Source organism: Diadema antillarum, unplaced genomic scaffold, assembly GCF_040938485.1.
Source record: "Diadema antillarum isolate AM-2024a unplaced genomic scaffold, OU_Dant_1.0 scf00000167, whole genome shotgun sequence".
Classification (NCBI taxonomy): Eukaryota; Metazoa; Echinodermata; class Echinoidea; order Diadematoida; family Diadematidae; genus Diadema; species Diadema antillarum.
In genome coordinates, this window is record NW_027271056.1 from 554419 (window position 1) to 576417 (window position 21999).

General features: G+C 36.9%; 1 protein-coding gene across 1 annotated transcript; it reads right to left on the reverse strand.

Moving 5' to 3' along the window:
- Positions 1 to 10251: 10251 nt before the first annotated feature.
- LOC139722517 (dnaJ homolog subfamily C member 10-like) lies at positions 10252 to 21632 on the reverse strand. The gene is made up of 8 exons (XM_071633805.1): positions 21430 to 21632; positions 19951 to 20145; positions 17379 to 17517; positions 16005 to 16067; positions 14701 to 14799; positions 13298 to 13423; positions 12154 to 12190; positions 10252 to 11213 (listed from the first exon to the last, which is right to left on the reverse strand). Exons 1-8 carry the CDS (start codon positions 21590 to 21592, stop codon positions 11079 to 11081), a joined length of 957 nt encoding a protein of 318 aa, XP_071489906.1. The 5' UTR covers positions 21593 to 21632; the 3' UTR covers positions 10252 to 11078.
- Between the last annotated feature and the right edge of the window lie 367 nt (positions 21633 to 21999).

Consider the following 21999-nt stretch of genomic DNA (forward strand, 5'->3'; position numbering starts at 1 on the left):
AGTACAAAATAATACCTGTTAAATGATATATTGGTCACTCCATATTAAGGTATATTTTTAAAGTTATGGTCAAAAGAAGCACAAATTTTCTTATTATTCTCTTTATTTTTCTTGACCTTTAATCCCAAATATCTCCATTTGGCATATATGGACTTATCGGTTTTTGCAAACAAACTCTTCATATATATATATATATATATATATATATATATATATATATATATCTTTTAATTATTATCACTTTAAGCTTAACATATTAGTAATATTCGTCCCTAAAGGTAAAACGTCAATATGGTAACGATAAAACTTTGAGACAACGGTTCACAGGTGATTAACTATTGTGATCTTTGTGTTTGAAAAGGACGTCTCTTGCATTCTTTTTCTTTTTCTTTTTTGTCTGGTGTATTTTTCAATACCCACTGTTTTGAAGATTGTAAAAAACAAAACAAAAAAAAAACACTATGTGTTTTACCAAAAATGTCAATCTCTGTAGATACAATTATACTTGCATAGCTTTCGTTATGTTATGTTACAAAGCATATGAATCATATTTTCATGTTATCTTCATTATCATTTTGTTTGAATAAAACTGAATACAGAAATAAAGTAAAATCAAAGCTGAAAAGATCGATTATATCATCATGCCGGATAGGAAAATCAACCATGTTTTTCTTTTGGTGACACGACATTTGCTCCTGCTGCAATTGCTCCGGTCTTATTTTATCCAAGGACTTAGGGTTAAGGTTTCGGTCATGGAACCTATTCTTCTGCAACCCGTTACTTAAGTCTGTATTTATTCTAGCCACGGAATCTTTTTCAGCTTGTGTCTACAAGTGGAATTTCTTATTCATGAGTGGTCGCTGTTATAAGTTTTCCAAGCTTAGGAAAACCTCAGGCAAACTTTGGTTTAACTACGATTAAACACACCGTGTAGAGGAAGTAGGCTATGTTAATATTATGCATCATGCATAAAACACCAGCCCGGTAAAACGGCCTGGTGAATGCGCAGTGAGAGAGAGAGGCGTTTTATTTCATTATAACCTTGGTCTCTATTTTTTTAGCACAAAAGTAACTATGATGAAATAAAATTCCAATAGTGAAATGATCCCGTAGTCATTAGTAGCCTGTCTCAGCCTGATAGCATACATAGCATCTATGCAAACAGTGCACAGCTCACCCTTACTGTTGAGTCTTGTGTTTGAATTTGACCCCCTGGTCAACAAAGGGAGTCCTGAACGGATCAATCTATGGAATATCTAACCTTGCCCTGGACAGAATAACACAACCATGACAACGCTCTGACATGGCTTCACAACGCGAGTGATGCATAATCAAGATAAGAGTTGGTGCCACCGCCTTGCCCTGCCCTTGAATCGCATGAAACGAGTAATATTCACCGTGGATGGCCAAGGCAAATATGCGGGCAGTGGAGCGCTGCAACCTCCGGTCTCCACCACCCATGACAAAAATTGAAATGACCGTAGAAATATCACATGGCGTTATGGTAAAACAAAATTAAAAATTAACGAGAGTTCTGAACCAAGATCCAATCGACTAATGAAAGCCGAAAACCGCGGGTGAATCTTTGCAATGAGAATTCATAATGGGAGGGGAGGGGGAGGGATTCACTCTATACACCGAAAATTGTACCATCCAGTTCATCTCTCGGCCTACGATACGAAATTCATTTGAATGATTCTGCAGTCACAACGTAGCCGTCACAACAGGGATTGATAACCAAAATATCTACGACCTATGGTGTTAATATATGATTTCACAAAGACATTGCTTAAACTCTTGCTGAAAATAGCAATGTCATCATAAAGACAGTGATAATAGTTTGCCCATGAGCAATATTACAAGCCATTACAAAATTCAGATCTTACTTGCACGCGCACCTGTATTCCAATTTTTCCCTAAAAAGAATTCTTTACACGAAAACGGACAAACAGACACGCATACGAGGAGAGACTTTGAAGTGCAATGTTGTCCGTTTGGCAGTATTATATATCATCCTATCCCTTCCACATCTGATGAGAATTGCCATCACCACAATCTTATCTACGAAATGCATTACTCTCTAAAAAAAAATCGAGTGAAAATATTCACTCTTAAAAGAGTGAATACATAAAAGAGTGAATGTAGAGTGAAATTGGAGTGAATTTTGAGTGAAAATGTTTATTTTCACTCATTTTGGAGTGACCTCAGGGATCACTCGAAGATTTTGGAGTGATCCCTGACGTCACTCTAAAACGAGTGAAAATGAACATTTTCACTCGAAATTCACTCCAATTTCGCTCTAAATTCACTCTTTTTTTTATTCACTCTTTTAAGAGTGAATATTTTCACTCGATTTTTTTTTAGAGAGTACTCTTTTCATCTTTCGAATGTAACCAACAAAGAAGTCACAGAAATACCAAAGCAATCTTCAGTATCTGATGCAATCTGCAATATTTGCCTTAATTGCTTACATTGGTCATGCTGCGAGGCTCCCACCATCTCGCCTTGCAACTCAGGCTCAGTGGTGTGGAACCCGAAAGGCAGAAGACGCAGAGGCAGACCCAGATAAACTGGCCACACACCATTCGAAAAGATCTTCAATGCAGCCTTAGTAGGCCACAGACCATTCAACGAGGTCTTCAAGGCAACCTCAGAAACTAGAAAGACATGAAAGACCTGCCCGCTAATAGATCCACATGGAGAAAGCTGACTGTCCTATGAGTCGGACGACGCGGAAGTTACTATAAGTATACGTCTATACATTATGTAAGATATCATCACCACCCTATAGATTATATCATTGTTACGTATACCACTTCTACACCTTCGTTATAGTAAAAGATGGATAAATTGTATAAACTCCTTGTCCAAGAAGGTATACCCTGCGCAGGATTCAAATAGATGATCTCCCATAATGCATTTTAAACCACATATTGATAAGCATACATAAACATCTGCTGAAGATGAGTTGATTTGAACGAGGCACATCAGAGGACTTAACTCAACGCGAAAGAAAAACGACAACATAGGACAAAGAACCTTTCTTCCTCCACTATAATGATTGTCAGTGTATATACCACTTAGTACAACTTCTAGAATCACTTAATGAGTTCATTTTAATATCACGATTCAAACTAAACATTTCATTCAAAGCGCGCATTGGGGTGCCGTCGATTACATTTCCATGGTTACAAAAAAGAATCCGTTTGATATGAACATGATGAAAGTGTCTGATATTCATGATCTGAATAAACTATAACAACTACGGAGAAACAAGCACATGCGTTTAAAGGCAAAACCAAATTTCGATTATTCTATGCACGTTCTCCTGTCAGTTGCTACTTTATCTATGCAACGTAAGCACGAGGTAAGGTAATTGCTGTATGCACAGAGGGGCGGAAGATTCCCCAGTTGTTAGAATGATAGTATTTGCTCTTTCTTCCCGTAATTGTCTCCGAAGTAATCGTAGTTTATCATGCAAAATGTTAAATGAATGCGTAATTGGGGGAATTCATATCGATCCTTGGGTTTCTGCTCTGTCATTTCATATACTTCTAAGGCAGTAAGCTATTTTGAAAAAAAAAGAGGTATATTCCAATTCGTTACGTACGACAACAAGTCGTATTGGAGTCATGTGGATAATATAGAAACGATCAATGCAACAAAGCATTGTGTAACATTATACACATCGTGACAGAGTTCATGACACGTTGATAATGAAGCTCCCGTGAGCCTTTCTCAAGAGCGGAAATCCTCCGCGTTGCTAGGCTATAAAAGAGCTTCGTCGATACCTGTATCACCGGAGTTATTGACTCAGCGGGCCAGACAAGCGCTGCTATAAATCATGGTAATTACTCTCTTGTAGAGATTTTCAAGTGGAAGAGACGCAATCACGGTAACATGATAGACGGGCATGTGACAAGACGTAGTTAAACATTTAACGGAAAATGAAAAGCAGTAAAAGGTCAACTTTATGGCGACGGCCTGGGCTGAAAAGGTAAGGGTGGGGGTGTTGCTATACATCGTCTGAAGATGTCGATACAGTGGGAGATACCTAAAAGAACGCGGAAAAGGGCACGACACGTCCAGTGCAAGGTTCCATCGTGAATGATAGGCCTACATGGATGTGTTTGTGAATATACATGTGCGTGTGTGTGTGTGTGTGTGTGTGTGTGTGTGTGTGTGTGTGTGTGTGTGTGCGTGCGTGTGGTGTGTGTGTGTGCGTGTGTGTGTATATGTGTGTGTGTGTAATAAAATTCATAATTTTGATAGCTGGTACTTAAATTGATAAAGTGCATTCTACAAACTTTTCATTTGAAGTACACGTATTTTGAATTTAATTCACTTCAGCTCAATATGTCATTTTTTCAGTCAAACCAAATTTGTAACAAAATACAAAGCATACATTACACAATTTTTGATCATTTTATTAATTGTTACTTTGTTATAATGTTGCAGGGCCCCCAACAGTGCACCACTGTTGCTACCTAGGTAAAGAATACTGAATGAATCAATGAATGAGTGAAGAAAGCCAAAAAGACAAAAACAAAGAGATAAATAGATAAATATAAGTAAATATATAACTGAATAAATATCTAAATGATTTTGAATGGAAAGCGCATGTTAAGTAATTCCTACATAAGACACCAGTGGATGATAAGTGTCATGAATATCAAAGATCAAAGGATCTGTCTCGACAAATACAGACATATACAATTTTGCTGTATTTATCATCAAATGTCATTGTTGGAAACATGTAGGAAACATTAGGTGGAACGTATTCTATTGGAAAAAAAACTGTTGGAATTACCTAAAAAGTATCACCATATATAATGTAATATTAAACTATTATTTCTTTTTCAAAATCAGCATATTGCCAGTATCGTTGTAAAGTGAATCATATTTAACTTCTATAGCATAATGCACCACTTTGCTTCTAGACCATTTCGATCACCTATTAACCCCCAACACTAAATCTGGAAACAGTAATAATTATAATGTAATGTATGGAGTAACTTCATAATACTTTACACAAAATCAAATTTTCTGTGCGGAATACCTCTCTTTTGGTACAAGTTGATTGTAGAAGTTGCAAAATCAATAATAAGCATAAAGAAAAGCTTCAGAAATGTCTAATCTCGCACTCACATACTTTCACGATCTGCAAGATTATGTCTCGCTAATAAAATGTGGCATATTAGTTGCCTCATGTATTTGTGTGTTTGTTTTAATCCAGCATGAAATGCATTATCACTCTAAAAGTATATGTACCTGTATGTGTGGGTATGGTATGCACACTTCCTTCGTGCATACTACTGGTAACAACAAAGCTATTTTTTATAAAATATTGTACAGTGTCTTTAGGGCTGGTATTGTGAACGACGTTTAACTCTGCTGTAACTTCTGTTGTAAGTCCGCGAGTTACAACCTCGCTTAATTAAAGCAGTTGTAAATCGGTGTTCTGAGAACTGTTTTGAACGTGTTTGTACGTCATGAAAATAGGAAAAACGTGACCGCGTAATCACGCGTTATACAATATCAATCTCCAAGCTTATTTTATACGACGAACCTCAGCTAGAAAAAAAAAAGCCAATCATCAGCCTACAACCATGAGAATCATATTATATTACACTGTCTACCCTATAACCACCGCCACTAACAAGGAGTGAAGAGGCACTAGAAAGAAATTAATCCACTCGGAAGACATATGACGGTGGAGACGAGTTTAGCAACATCCGTCATATACCGTCGGGGAAATGCCACCATCAGATCCCCCGAAGACCTGCCAGGTTTTATGATAGAGGTATCTGCTTCAGAAAAGGCCGACTGAACCACTCGACAGCCATCATCTCCCAAATCCGTAGGCTCTAACGACAGTACTGACATTAACTTAATGTTTCAACCCTGCATTATTACCCTCCCTCGGACGCCATCTGGAAAAACATTTACTCGTCATTCTTGTGAAAGAACCCGAATAAAGTTAAAATTACACCATGCTCAGCAACAATAGAGTCAAGCGTACAATCGAGGAAAACTGATGTTGAGATGCGAGACATACAAAATTAATAAAACGCCACAGAGTCTCGTTAAATAAAACACATTGAGTTGTACGCACTACAATATAGAAGGAGCCACCCAGTACCCGGCCACCACTGACGGAACTGGAGGTCCCTCTCAATTATTATTGCATGGAAGGGTCTCTACAGATGTTTTAACGGCAATATAGCCTTGTATGATTTAAAAAAAAATCCTTTTTTTTACTCTACCCACCTCTTAATACTGTTTACCTTCATGTACTTTCTCCTTCACTTTCTTTGAGCATTAATTTGTTCAATCCTGAAGAAATTCGTTATTTAAACGTTTTGACGCTGGCTTTTTTTTAAAAACAATGTGTGAAAAGGCAGCTATAGAGGGCAGTCTATCGAGATCGCGATGCGTCAGATACTTGAACATTGATAAGTCGCATGAATGTACAGAGTTCTGGCGCAGATGGTTACGGGTTTGACTTTTGAAGTACAGAGACTGAACTTTCAGCGTGTTTCTCGGACACTCTGATGAATGTTTTGATAGCTTTAACACGAGAATAATCCAGGATGTGATCAACCAATAACTTTCAATATTATTAGTCTAAAAAACATTTCATGTGTATACACTGTACATTGTGTGTGTGTATATATATATATATATATATATATATATATATATATATATATATATACCATACACATATAATATATATGATATGATATGTAACAGTGTTAAATGGCATTAAATCACCCCATTCTGCCGGGCAAGTGTGTGTTTCAAGAAATAAAGGGCCAAACAGGTTAGTTTCTGAAGCAGACATACACACAAAGTTACATGTGTGTCACTATCTCTCTCTCTCTCTCTCTCTCTCTCTCTCTCTCCCTCTATGTGTACATATATACTACATACTGGTTATGTGTGTACATACAATGTTTAAATAAGATACATGGATAGTCGTCAGGCTGTATGGATTGATAATAAATTGTAATATGATAGATGTATGCATACGGACAGACTCCTTTCTTCTTCCACATCAAATTGGGTGGTATGAAACAATACTGTCATGGGGGCAGATCCAGGAATTCCATAGAGGGAACGCCTATACAAAATTTAAAGGGGGAGGCCCCCCCCCATTTTTTCTTTTTATTTCCTTTGTTTTAACACAAAATAAAGGGGGAGTGCGCCCAGTGCACCCCTGCCTGGATCCGCCACTGTGTCACACACCTGCACACCAAACAACTAGCCAATCGAAACACATTGAAACAAAGCACTGACGGTATTATATACGATCTTTTATGATAATTACACTTTTTTCCACTGTGCTTGATACAACAGGTGCATATTCAGCCTTCTAGGACATACCTTCATTAGCATTTAACATGATTACACAATACATGTATATATAGTTCATCCTGATCATGAAGTGAATGGGAAAAAGAAATAGGGACATGGTCACTCATGACAGTATTGCAGAGTTCTCCAGGTTTGTTGATTTGTTAGAGTGTACACTAGTAATACCAAATTGGCAATAGGCAACCAGCAGAAGAAAAGAATGCAATATGATACATTATCATCTATATAGGACGTTTTAGCGGCGCATTAAAAACGCGTATTGTAGTCCGCTCAATTTTTACCGTTCAATATCAGAGCTTATTGAACGAATCGCATAGACCAACGTATTAATTCCCCATAGGCTACCGTTGTTACTTGCCGTTCAAGATCACACGATATTCAATTCTCGTTTATTGCGTGAGCGCTTGCTGAATGCGCAAACGCTTGCTACTATAGTGCGCGTCATTTTGTTACATTTTTCACAAGCGCGCAAATATCTTGCTAGTTGTTTGTTTCATACGCAGTTTTAGGTTCACCGCTGGGATGGGACTGCCGAGTCAACTTCAAAGACGAGTAGAAGCCGGGTAATTTTGTGCAGTTTATGCTTGCTCTGCTTGATTGTATAGATGATAATAATTATATTGGATGGCCTTGATTCATGGAATACCAGGGAATATTGCACTCGTTAGGGTCAATATTGCACTTATCTTCGATTCGTGCAATATTGGCCCTAACTCGTGCAATATCCCCTGGTATCCCATTCATAGCCATCCAATATAATATAATTCTTGTAGGTCTGGCATGTTACATACTGACTACACTACACCATCATCAACCGTGCCATACACAGAATGTATCAACATATGTGCTGTGTTTTATTGCGAACCATCTGGTCGCCTAGACCCATTACATTCGTACCTTTGTGTTAAAGCCACGCATCATGAAAATGACTTCAAATACTTTTAGAGGAAGTAAGACGGGGAAGACAGTGGAGTACAAATGATCACCCCACATTAGGCTACCTGTAATGGAGAACAGCTAGAAGAGGAGAAGTCAACATTTCTCAACTTTAAAGGCCCGGCAGCATGGAGATTTGTGAGTGGCCGTATTGTATTCTGCCCACCTGGGTTCATTCGAAAACCATGAATTGCAACAGTCGGCGAATATAAGCATCGAAGTGCACGCTCATTGGTGATGATTGACTTCCGTCAAGATTCTTTGGCTGTGCTTTTACTTTCACAGAGATTACGTACAGGAATTCAAGAAAACATGAGAGCTGGTCCAGGCTTCCCACTCCAGGGGTGGATCCAGGAATTCCATAAAGGGGTGGGGGGGGGGCACAAACAATATTTCTGGTGCTACTTCCGGGTTTCATCTCATTTGTCTTTTTATTTCTTTTGTTTTAACAACAAATAAAGAGGGGGCATGCGCCCGGTGTGCCCCCCTCTGGATCCACCACTGCACTGCATGGTATCCCCACACTTTTGGGCTTTTAAAGGGACTGTACAGTAGTGGTTGAGGTGGGGATTCATGTTTTGAACATTCCTAAGTGAGATAATGAGAAACTCTTATGAAATATGAAAGAGCATGTGATTTTAAGAAGGATTCAATGTTTATTTGATGAAAATTGGTTTTCAAATGGCTGAGATATCCCCAAAAGTGATAATAATAAAAGGCAACATGCCCTACCTTTATTAGGATCTCTTTGTTTCACCTTGTTTTTGGATATCTCAGACATTTCAAAGCCGATTTTCATCAAATAAACTTTTGATACCCTTTAGAATTGCATGCTCTTTGACATCTCATAGAGTGGTTTCTGAATATCTCGCAAAACGCTAAAAGCTAAATCCTCACCCCGACCAGAACTGTACACACCCTTTAAGGTGCGACTGTTTGTTTCGGTTAATTCTATGTGATGGATTTTCTTCCATCAATTAATGGCAGTATCAATCATCACACCCCTAGATTCATTCTTAAAGGAATTGTACAGTTTTGGTTAAGACCTAATTTCACGTTTCTAACTTTTTTTGGAGAGATAACGAGAAATCTATAATGTCATATGAAAGAACATGTAGGCCTAATTCCCACAGGAATTCACCATTTAAGTGATGAAAATTGGTTTTGAATGGGCTAAGATATCCAAAACAAAGCGATCCTAATGAAAGTTGGGACCCACCTTTTATTACGATCGCTTTGTTTCACTTTGTTTTTAGATGTCTCAGCCATTCCAAAACCGGTTTTCATCAGATTGACTTTGAATTCCTCTCAGAATGGTATAAGTATGCTCTGTACTATTTCATTAGTGGTTTCTTGGTATCTCGCAAAAAATTAAAAGCCCAATCCTCATCTCCACCAATGCTGTACTATCCCTTTCTTCTGTCACAGATTTCACATCCTGCAGCATGTGACATTTGAGCTGAATGTCATGAATGATAAACTAATATCACAAATATTAATGTGATATACAAGGCATAATGAAATATTATCAGCACAAAGTGACAACATATTAATTGATATTTTGAATTACATGGAACTTTAGAATAAATAGGATTTCTCTTAGTCCAAATGGGCAATAAATAAGGCACTTATTATTCTTAGTAGACCATACTCTCGTGCATAACTCAATATTCTGTCATCAATTACATACAGAAACATTTCAGTACTCATACATGTACAAACATTTCCTGACAATTACCAAAAAAAAAATCAACACACAAGAACTTTACAGAAATATATAAATAAAAAAAAAAATGATAAGATAAGACTAGATTCTATATTTTGTCCAGTTTTAAATCCTCAATGAGAGCCATACATTTATTAGTAAATTTAGATGTTAATATTTTTGGAAGAAAGTAAAAACATAACACTTAGTTCACTTTTAAAAATCCCCACAAAAACTATTGAAGACAGGTGATGAAAGGAAGTAAACTACATGAGATAAGAAATCATAAACAGATTTAAATTATGGCAAACCCCATGATAACATGATTTGATTTACACTATGCTGTAACCTACCAAACTACATACTGCATACATGCATGTTCAGATTTCAAAATCAGGAACGTACCACCTTCCATTCTTGTTTCTACATACGGTAATCACACATGAATTAAAGATCATGGTGCATTATGATCATCCTTCCCATGGCATTTATTCATGTAGTAGTGTTATGTGTTTGCAGGAACGAAACACACAATCAGAAAGATGTTCAGCAATATACTAAGCATTAAGTTCATTAATTCTTACTACTGGCAGAATACAGCTTACAGGGAATATTGGTAAGTAGCTATACATTGCTATTGTCTATATTACTAAAGTAAAAATTTGTTGACCTCTAAGCATGTGACAAAACTTGATTGAAGCATACTCAAATCCTTCAACATCTGCTCCTGCTTTTAAAGCTTGGTCACATACATGTACCAGCTTCTGTTTCACAATGCTTCAGACACACATTGTAGCTAGGATCTATAATTGAACACAATTGTGTCTACAGCGTCTATTTTATTACAAGATAAAAGTCTTACTTACCCAGTTCCTGTGCATTTTCTACATCTTGTCTATGTACCTTCAAATCTCTGTAGCCTTTCAAATAAATTCATGAAGAGATATCTAGTCATTTCATGAAGAAAAACAAATCTACATGGCATTAAAAAAAGGGGGAATGTGTCTTGAAATGGAAAACATCTGAAGTCTACGTTGCAAGGCATTCTCCTTTCCCCTCACACCCCCTTCTTCGTTCTCCCTGATAGTCCGGACTTGGCTCGTCCACGGCACAGGAAGAAGACGAGGAGGAGAAGCATGACAACTGGAACAGCGAGTAAAATCTTCGAGCCGTGCTCCTCAGGCAAGACCTCCTACATCGATGAAAGAATAATAAAAGACAGAGAGATGAGATATAGGTATGATTGTGACACAGAAGCAGTATGATTTACAGCAAGATAAAATTACGCTAAAGCTAATTTACATTAGAGCAAGTGTCAATTTTATGGGCTTCTCACCTCCAGTTACAAAGCAAGACGTTAATGTTTAAAACGGACATGCAAATATCTTGGATGAAATGTGTCAATTTAGGATCCACTTCAAAAAAAAAAACAACCAAAAATTACAATAACACTGAAATAAACATGAGAGTTCAAGAAATACAATACATGAACTCTAGCTCCAAAAGAGCATGGATGGGGCCTGATTTAACTAGTAGTTCCTGAATCACCTTCCCACATGTGTATCCAATATGCATACATCAGTAGATTGATTCTAAACATGTTTGGGAAATTAAAAGGCAAAACAAACACATGTGGGGTTTTCATTTGTTGTTGATAGATAAACCTGTACATAAGGAGCAGAGGAGAGGAGTATGTGAAGAGGAAATTGATTATTGATAATACAGTATATCAAGATGTGCTTCAAAAAGTTTTAACCACTTTGCTGATCTGTTATATTTTCTGCCAATGTACTACTCAGTATTATAAAGATATACTTCAAAATGTTTTTAACCACCTTTGCTGATCTGTTATATTCTCTGCCAATGTATTATATAAAGATATACACGTGTACTTCACAATGTTTTTAACCAACTTTGCTGATCTGTTATATTCTCTGCCAATGTACTATATAAAGATATGCATCACAATTTTTTTAACCATCTTTGCTGATGTTATATTCCCTGCCAATGTATTATATAAGATATACAATGTTCTTTCAAAATGTTTTAACCACTTTGCTGATCTGTTCTATTCTCTGCCAATGTATCACGTAAAGATATACTGGACAATGTTTTTAACCATCTTTGCTTACCTTTAGCTGATCTGCTATATTCTCAGTCAGCGTATCACTGCAAGGGAAAAGATATCCAAAATGGTAACAAGGCAATCAGGCTTCAGCTGCTGAATAAACACTTCACCATTAATTGGGTATTCTTATCATCTACTGGAATGTGAATCACTTCTTCATACTATATGCATGCTGCATCATTATAATTTGCAAAAAGAAACATAACTTATGATGATAGTTGTAAAATTACATTCAAGTTATTCAGATGTTGATCGCACAAACAAATGACATTCAGGAGAAATTTACTTTTAAGATCAGTTATCAAATAATTCAATCCCATGCAGTAAATAATATTATAAAGAAATAACATTGATAAAGATATCTTCGTGGGGATATCAATGTTCTCTCAACTTCTCCAAATCTCTGCATTTTCAATGCAAAATGCACTGAACCTACAAAGAACATACCCGTAGTATAATACTTAACAGAATAGAATACAGGTGTAGCTCTAAATGCATTAACTTAAAGGCATAATTTACCATTTGCAGATGAAACAAAAATCCAGCATTAGTGCTTTAAAATAGTTCTACAATGTGAGTTAGGGATAGAAACAACCACTGTAAAAATTTGAATCGATAAAATCTATGTTAAATATTGTTAAATATACAAAATGTGAACAATAGTTATAATTAAAATGTTTCCAGATTAAACCATCTACAGTTACCGTTTACTGAGAAAAATACAGATATCTCCTTATATTTTGGGCATTATTGAAAAAATTTTATATGATAGGATGTTTTGTGGTACAACAGGCCTACACATATGCATCACATGTCATATCTTGAAAGTTTTTAAATCACTGTTCCCGAAGGTAAACAGGAACTTTAAGGGAATCACAGATGAAATGAGATAAACCCCATTAAATCTTCTCTGTACCCCTGCCTCAAATTGTCATTGACATTACACAGTCAAGTCAGTGATGCCAACGGGAGAGTTAAATCTACTAAAGTTGATTTAACTCTCATTTAAGACTTACACCTCACAGACTACATCCAACAATTACTTGCATAACAATAGCAAATCTCTGACAGTTGACAAATCTGCACATATAAAGGGCACTCAAAATTATAATGAACACGTAATTTGAGTTGTTCTAGCCTGCACTTACAATGGAGTGGGTTCCTTCTCCACATCAACTGCACGTGCATTTTTGTATCCATTGTATGCAAATGTCACAATGGCAGCATCATCCCGCAGATGTAAGTTGTATTCATAGCGTTTTCCATGCTGGAACCTGACACGCCGAAAAAAAAGAGAGGAAAAATACGCATTTATTTCCCAGTTCTTCATTAGGTTTTGTCTTGATCTGTCTCTTATTATGGTGATAAGAAAGCTAGATCAGAGCAAGATTATTATCTTTAACGCACACAATGGAATAGCATTCAAGAAGTCATCAAGATAGAGAATTATAACAACAACATCAAAACCAATTAGAATAAGAATTTGACAAAGTTTAATGTTTGCATAAAATCAAAAGTCTAATGAAAATGTGATGGATTTGGTTCATACCACAAATATTGTTCAAACCATTTCATCATCATGTGCTCTAAATAATTTTATGGAACAAACTAGCTCAATAATCTATGATAAACTTGCTCTCAAAAAGACCCTCCTCCCTGAAATTTGTCCATCATGTGCATTGGGGGGGGGGGGGGGGGCGTGGTCATAAAATGTTGTCTACCACCACTTATACTTGATTTTGGTAAGTGAGAACAAGATGACAAATTTATTTTCCATAGAGTACATTTGGTTCAAATTATTGAAAGCATGTCAACATCCATATCAAGCACTTCTAACATGGCTCACTCTAAGTGATGTAGCTTCTTGTTGTGATGGGTTATGGTTATCTGTTCACAGAAGATTTCATCAAGGATGGTAATATCTTTGGCAAAGTTTGATGGGATATAAACATGACACATTTAATTACATATTATACATATGCATTACCATCATTGCTAAAAATGTCAAGGATCACACTACGAACACATACAAGACTCCTTCAAAAGTGGTCTAAAAACCCACTTGTTTCATGTCTAGATTTTTATTATCCATGTTCTTGTTTTTTGGTATTTTCTATACTTCTGATAACTTTCTCTTTCTATATTCTATTTGCACACTCCAGAGACTGCATTTGGCAAATTATAAATCATATCAATTATCATTATTATTATTATTATTATTATTATTATTATTATTATTATTATTATTTTTATTATTATTATTATTATTATTATTATTATTATTATTATTATTGTTATTATCATTATTATTATTATTATTATTATTATTATTATCATCATTATTGTTATTATCATTATTATTATTATTATTATTATCATCATTATTGTTATTATCATCATTATTATTATTATTATTATTATTATTATTATTATTATTATTATTCTAATCTGAGACATGGAAATATACCAAATAGCATGATGCTGCCTGGCACAATTCCTCTGGCCAGCATTTGAGTAAGATGCACATAGTGTGTGCAGGGAGAGTACTTACAGATGAACAGAAGGGGTGCTTTCTGGGAGCTTGAAGCGTTTGACCAGCCGAGGGCTGATTGCCACATCCACGAGGGCAACATTGATGACAGAATGCAGTCTTTAAAGGGATGTCAACATACAAATGGAAGAAAATATGGAAGAGAGTTTTTATCACATGCATCTATCTTCAGAAAAAATTCTTTTCTTGTGTGTGTGTGTGTGTGTGTGTGTGTGTGTGTGTGTGTGCATTTGTGGACCTGTGACTAATCTGAGACACATGCATGAGACTCAAGAGGGATAAGCACTTCACTGAAATAAAGGGAGCGCTCTTCTTAAGCGAAGCGTACCGTACCGTACCCGCGCCAGAGGAGCGCTCAAACGCTCCTAAAGTGTACTGTACCGTACTGTACCGAGCCAAAAGTGGACCACTTCCCGATGTGCTCCAAAAGCGTACCAAAAGCGTACCAAAAGTTCGCTGTAAAGCATGCACGTATCATGCGCACACGTCACAATGCAAAGACATCATTCCCTTTGTTCGGGACAGCTGTAAGTACAGGTCAAGAGCCAGGTGGATGACATTCTTGCTACAAAATGTGTGACCTTTTCTAAAAACAACTTGTGAGGTACGCTTTCTCGACAGAGCGCTCGAACGCTTCAAATCTGGCACAGTTCGGTATGGTACGCTTTGGTTCAGTTCGCTTTGGTTCGCTTTAGAGCGCTCGAACGCACCCAAAGATTAATGCATCAAACTACCCGTTTACATCAAGCAAAAGTCAGGTTCTGAAGCCTCACGGAGCTGACTCCAAGCAGCCTTCCAGCTCAGTGTAAACCGAGAGCATATTAGGAAATGGCGATCAGATCTGATCAGATTCTGAAACCACCTACAGAGGGTCGTCTCAGTATCAACCACTGTGAGTCATCTGGAATCCTAGTCCTTTAGAGATATACACAGAGCTCCACCATAAACCATGTTCCAATTTCAATGAGTATGCAGCATATATTTCACATTACTGGTTTGTTGATAATAATGATAATTTGTAAGTTATTACTTTAACTATCAAGGCTAGCCACCTCAATGTTACTGCAGCTGTCCAAAGGCACCCTGAAATCACCTATACCCCAACACTGCCAAGTGCCCATTTAGATTTTATACATACATTTTGGTCATGTGGGATGTAGCAGGTATGACATATTGTCTTTGGATTTGAACCCTGAATCTCCTCTGTTTAACTCCAGAACCTTGTCCACAAACCACATTGCTCTCTAACAGTGACCTAAAATGACTCCACCCATCTATATAGTGTCTACCAAGAACCAACCTACCTGTATGCTATATGCTCCCACATTGGGAGGAGAGTAGAACAATCTTGGATTGACACATCACAGCTGAAATAGAAAGTAGGGGGAAATTGACAGATGATAATAATAACGGGAGTAAAGGTAATGATAATAATAACAACAAATAACAACATATTTGTGTAGCACAAACATCTATCACGTACAAAGGTACTTGACTGTCAGGACTACAAAAACATATACAATTATGACATCTTATCCTGTATTGCAACTGTTGAGTGAATAGGAAAAATAAGAATAATATTTTGCCTTAATATATTGCAAAAAGGAGGGGGAACCAAACCAAATATCATTAAGAAATTGTAAAGCTATAAATCGATTTGATGCAGTTATGGAAACAAGCATAATGACAATAAAGGTTTGGGTGTTGTTGGGGTTTTTTGTTTTGTTTTGGAAAATAGCATCCAATCAACAACAATAGAAAAAATACTGATGATAATCTGTTAGACAGAATTCTAACTAAAATAGCAACCAAATAAGTTTTTAGTCACATTCATAGCCATAGTGGGACAAAAACTCACCCATGAAGATCTTTGATTTTGAAAGTAATCACATAACCCAGCTAGACAACACTGAATCTTTGTGAATTTAAACTTTCTGCAGTCAACTTTCTGCATTTCCTATGGAAAAATTATGTTGCATTCTTCCTCATCATTGAAGAATGGTTTGATTTATTGATAAAAGACTTAAAATTACAGTGTGTTATCATTCCTAGTAAGAATGCCCTTTGATAATGAACTTCCAAGTTGCCTGCTCATAAATGTCCATTAAACCAGTATTACTGGAACCAATTCAGAAAACCAGAACATGGTAAATTGCTGGATGATTTGCTTAAAGACACAATCATCAAATGAATTTCAAAAGACATCATAAACTGAATTTCACAAAACTTCAACTTTTACGGAAAATGGCACATTATACTTTAGTTAGCATGATATATCATGGCAAATATTCTTCTCCATGCAATGAAAAAGAGCTAGGTCAAACTCTCTTTCAATATCAAGGTATACTGATTTTCAGTGAAGTTTCTTCTGTACTTTCTTTTAATGACCCTACTACTGTGTCAAATCACAAATTTCTGCAGAGTCCAAATCAAGGGGCAGTACATGGATTTAACCGTTCTTGAGAAAGTCACATCATGTAAAAAGATTGTCTGATTTTCCTCAATTTAAAGTCAGTGTTTCACTAATACTTGTGCATTGACTGAATTAATAAATATAGATGTTTAGGAAAGAATATCTAAAAATAATATCTAAAAAACGATCTATGCAATTCAGTATCTTTTACCCCCTCCCCCACCTCACCACCTTGCCAAATGAAAGTTGTGTGGCAGCAACTCACAACAACACCAGCCACGGACCAGTGGTAGCCCCAGTGGCAGCCTGAGTAAGGTGTTCAAAGGTCTCATCGGTCAGTGTCACGTGAATCCTCTTTCCCGTCACTTCCACCCAGTTTATGATGGCCTGAGCATTCATGTCACCTTTCAAGGAAATGGATTTAGGAAAGATATATACTGTATGTAAGATATGATCGATCATATATATATGGCTTCGTTTTTATCTTATCTCATCTTATATCTTATCGATCTTATCTTTCCATTTTAAATACAAAATAGGGTTTGTTATTATTTTTTTTTTTTTGGGGGGGGGGGAATAAATGGAACATTTCATCATCTTGGCACTAATTCCACAGTGACAATCAAAGTATGAGGCCAAATTAGAAGTTCTTGATACAAGTTGGAGCAATCTAGGAAAGGAAGTACACATCACACTAGGAAAGGAAGTGCACATGACACTTAAAAAAACCCACAAATGTACATCAGACACAAGAAATGCAACAACTGATTTCTCTATTCCAAATCTACATTGCCTTATAACGTATTCAATTCACATTCATACTATGATTCATTTATTCAATATCACTCATTCTTTGCTATCACCTCATAATTGAGACACGTAGAGTTTAGGTTGACAATCATGGAAAAGACCAATGAGAGAGAGACATGTGGACCAAACAAATGACACCGTGGTACTCTGCCAACTCTCTCTCCCTCTCCCTCTCCCTCTCTGTCTCTCCCCCTCTCTCCCCTTCTATCTCTTTCCCTCTCTATCTCTCTTTGCTAAGCCCCCACCCCATCCCACCCCACCCTGTGACCTTCAGACTACCATGTGTGACAGCATCCAACAAAGCCCAGTACCATCCCCTGATGTGCTTGCTTTGAACAGATGTTTAGGGTAATCGTCACTGAACACAACAGCTGCACACATAGAATACTGGTTCAGTTATGAAATACACCATTATATATTTTTTTCTCACTTGTATAATCCCACTGATGATTTCACTTTAACCCTCTCAGCTGATGATCTACTGAAATATAAATGTTATGTTTGATTGCAGATTTTCCATGATGCATCTAAACTGTCCATCTAATCTACGCTGCTTTCTTTTTATTTTATTTTTTCCAATCTTTCTCTTGCTCAACCTTCTTTTCTTCTTAGCTTATACTAAATGCATTTGTGAAACTTGGTGGGATATTTCATACTTTCAACAAATTCGAATTCAATTTTTTAAAAATGGTTTACTCTAAATTTCTTGCTTGTTTTTGCCCTTCCAGCAGAGCTTTGTTATTTAGACTTTGATATGACATTTTACTATGCTTCAAGAGGAACAAAGAGTGGCTAATACATACTACTCTAATTCTACTGAAACCTGCACAGTCTCAAATTATTACAGAAAGGATTGGCTCTGATGTTTGCTCACCACTTTCTCATATTACTCTTGTTTGCCCTGTGACTGCCTCCTTGATCTAAGGTCAATATTTGGCATTCTGTATGATAAACTACTCAGTATTCAAAGGGCAAGCTATAGCGCATTGGTGGGAAATTACACAAACTGTGCACCACACAGGCTTGGAAAACAATCAATTAGGAACTACTCCCCAAGTGAAACACTTTGTAAAGTCTAGAGAATGACACTAATTTTCCGCAGTCTCCTCCCCCACCCCAACTAGTAATCTGATCGGTACACAAATATTTACATGCTATCAAAATCATAGAATCGTATTTTAAAAGTTGCTATTCATTTCACAAAAGACCCTGTAACACAGCTGATAGGCATTGTTTCAGTATACCATAAACCATTGCCAGACTTTCTTTTCTTGGATCTTCACCCATATATCCCTCAAGCCACAGAAACGTCATTTGTTCAAGTATCAATAATTTTCACCATTAATTGTATAATTTGCAATTAAGGTATATATCAAACATATTCTTTTCTTCGATATCTTTGTTGGTCATGCATAGTTTCTGTTGAAGAATCATTGAAATCATCTTTGATCACTAAATCCATCATTCTTAAATTGCAACATATTCTAAAAGTATCACATTTTCTGTGTCGCCCTAAAATGGACAATTCTTTCTGTAATTTTTTTTTCATACTTGTGCATATTTGATTATTTCTATCATTTACATTTAATCTTTCTCCAATACAGAAAAAACATTTGCAGTAAAGTGATTTTATTTAGCAAATTGAATGCTGACAAGGCAATAATTTCTGCAGCAAATATCCCCTGGATTTGATGGGTTCGGGTAACAGCCATTTCACATTCAAAAGCACTCACAAAAGCTGCAAGATACAACAGGAACATCGTGTCTACATCATCCTTTAATGATATTGGCATTGCTCATGTACAATGCAAGAAAGCTATATTGCAAAGCAATGGGATGTGAATCTATGTGGTTGTCAGAAAAGCAATCAGTTGATAAAAGGGCACTATCTTTTAATCTTCTGGTTGCTAGTCTCTCACAAGAGTAGTGCAAAAACAAATTGGGGTACACTGTATCACTGAAGGGGAAATAAACTCTCAATGATTCCAAAAAGCCTGGTAGAACTGTCAGTTAATTTTGGTACTCACCTATGTAGAGTATAGGTGTGTGATCACGGACATAGTAGACAGATGGTAGTCGTCTAAGACCCTGTTTTCGGATGGTCATCAGGTCCCCCTCAATGTAAGTTTCGATGTCCATGTCGGCCTTCTCCGTGGCAAAGTATTTTGCCACTTCTTCATACTCTGGTGCAAACTCACTGCACTTGACACACCCTGGACTGACTGCACAGAAACAAACAAACACACAAACATAGATGAACAAAATCGAAGTGTCATGTGTTCATTATTGCTATCTGACGCTGTTTGCTTTTCCTGTGAATCTAACTTTCCCATTCAGTTAATTGAATTACAAGGCATTGGTTTTTGGTTGTTGTTGTTGTTGTTGTTGTTATTGTTGTTGTTGTTGTTAAGGTCAAATGTCATTGATTAAAAATGAAGGATATATCAGAAGCTATGACACATTACATTATCTAGTTGTCAAAGCTCTAGATCCCAATCTACCAAACATCATGCAAGACAAATTTCCTAATAGTACGTGTTACGTTACCCTTAGAAAAAAATCAAATTATACAAGATTTTACACAAAGACCTTTGAATCAATGACTGACCTAATTTTACTGATGTCTTATTAAATGAAATGTGACCTTCAATACTGTGCATTCCTTCAGCACTAACTTACAGTTATGCACTTTTTTTTTCATTCTTTCAGTGTTGTCTATTCTTTTGTTGAGTTACCAAGCTTCTAGAGGGCTTAACATGTGAATAATCCCTCATCCGCCTCATTCCCCTCCCCCCCCCCAAAAGAAAACCAAACACACATGACCAAGCAAACAAAACAAAAATCTACAAGAAGAAGCCAAACTATGACATAGTTTCTAATTTGTTATGCTGCAAGAAACCGTTGAGTGTTGCTCTACCAGGGCTGATCAACGTACCGTACACCATCAAGATCAAGATCAAGTTTATCAGTACAATCATTGGTTGAATTGGACATCAGTCATCACTGAACTTGACTCTCCAGCCATGTTAAATGATTTATTCCACACTACTCATTCAATACTTAAGTTAAATTTAGTGAACGAGTCTTTATAAAACTAAATCACAATTTTGAATACTGTCCTGAACATAACATAGGTCTATATTATCCATGCCAAACTACCAACATTATACCGGTAATTAAATATAATAGGAGCATGAAAAAGCGTGTTGTTATGTAGGATTTCAGTACAGCGGAATCGTCTTACACATCACATAGATCTACACTTCATCAAATTTTATGGGGTATTTATGTAAACAACATTTATGGTTGTGCGAACGTCTGCGTCTACATACAATGGCCTGCATGCTAGCGCAGCCCGGGTATAAAATATACCGGTACATGTAGGGCCTACATTGTTTTTGTAGCAGCCAGGGATGTTGGGCGCTTGCTTGCCACGAACAGTCCCTAGCATACTAAATGGCGTCTGCTACTTTTCGTAGCTGCTAAGGCGACATTAAACTACTCACCAAAATTCACGAGGAAGCGCTGATCTGACTCAATGAGCCTTGAGTACTCATCCTTTGTCAGGTATTTTGGGGCGTGGTTCTCTTCTTCATCCTCTTGCATGTGAGCAACATGGGTGAAAACTGCAAAGAGAAAACACAAAACTATACAACAGCGGGCTGACATTTTGCATTCTTCCGTTCTCCCGACTCGACGCAAAATGGTGTTACACACGTGTACGTTTATTGTGTACGTGTGTGTGTGTGTGTGTGTATACATGGGTGCTGAATGTGTGCTCGTCGCAGCGTACGTGCGGTAAGTTTTGTACATAAACTTGGATTTACTAGGTAGTACCAGGGAGGTGGCTGAAACTTGTGTTTTTGTTCATAATGAAACTACACCGTGCATTCTGTACCAGTTTCACAGAATGGTGATATACATGTACCAGTTAACTTGAGTGGACCAGAGATTTTTAACCTAGTAAAGGAGTCAACTCGACCAGGGGCGGATCAAGGAATTCTGTAAAGGGGGGGGGGGGGGGGGGGGGGGAGGGGGGGAGGGGGAGGGGGGCGCAACTAATATTTGTGGTGCCA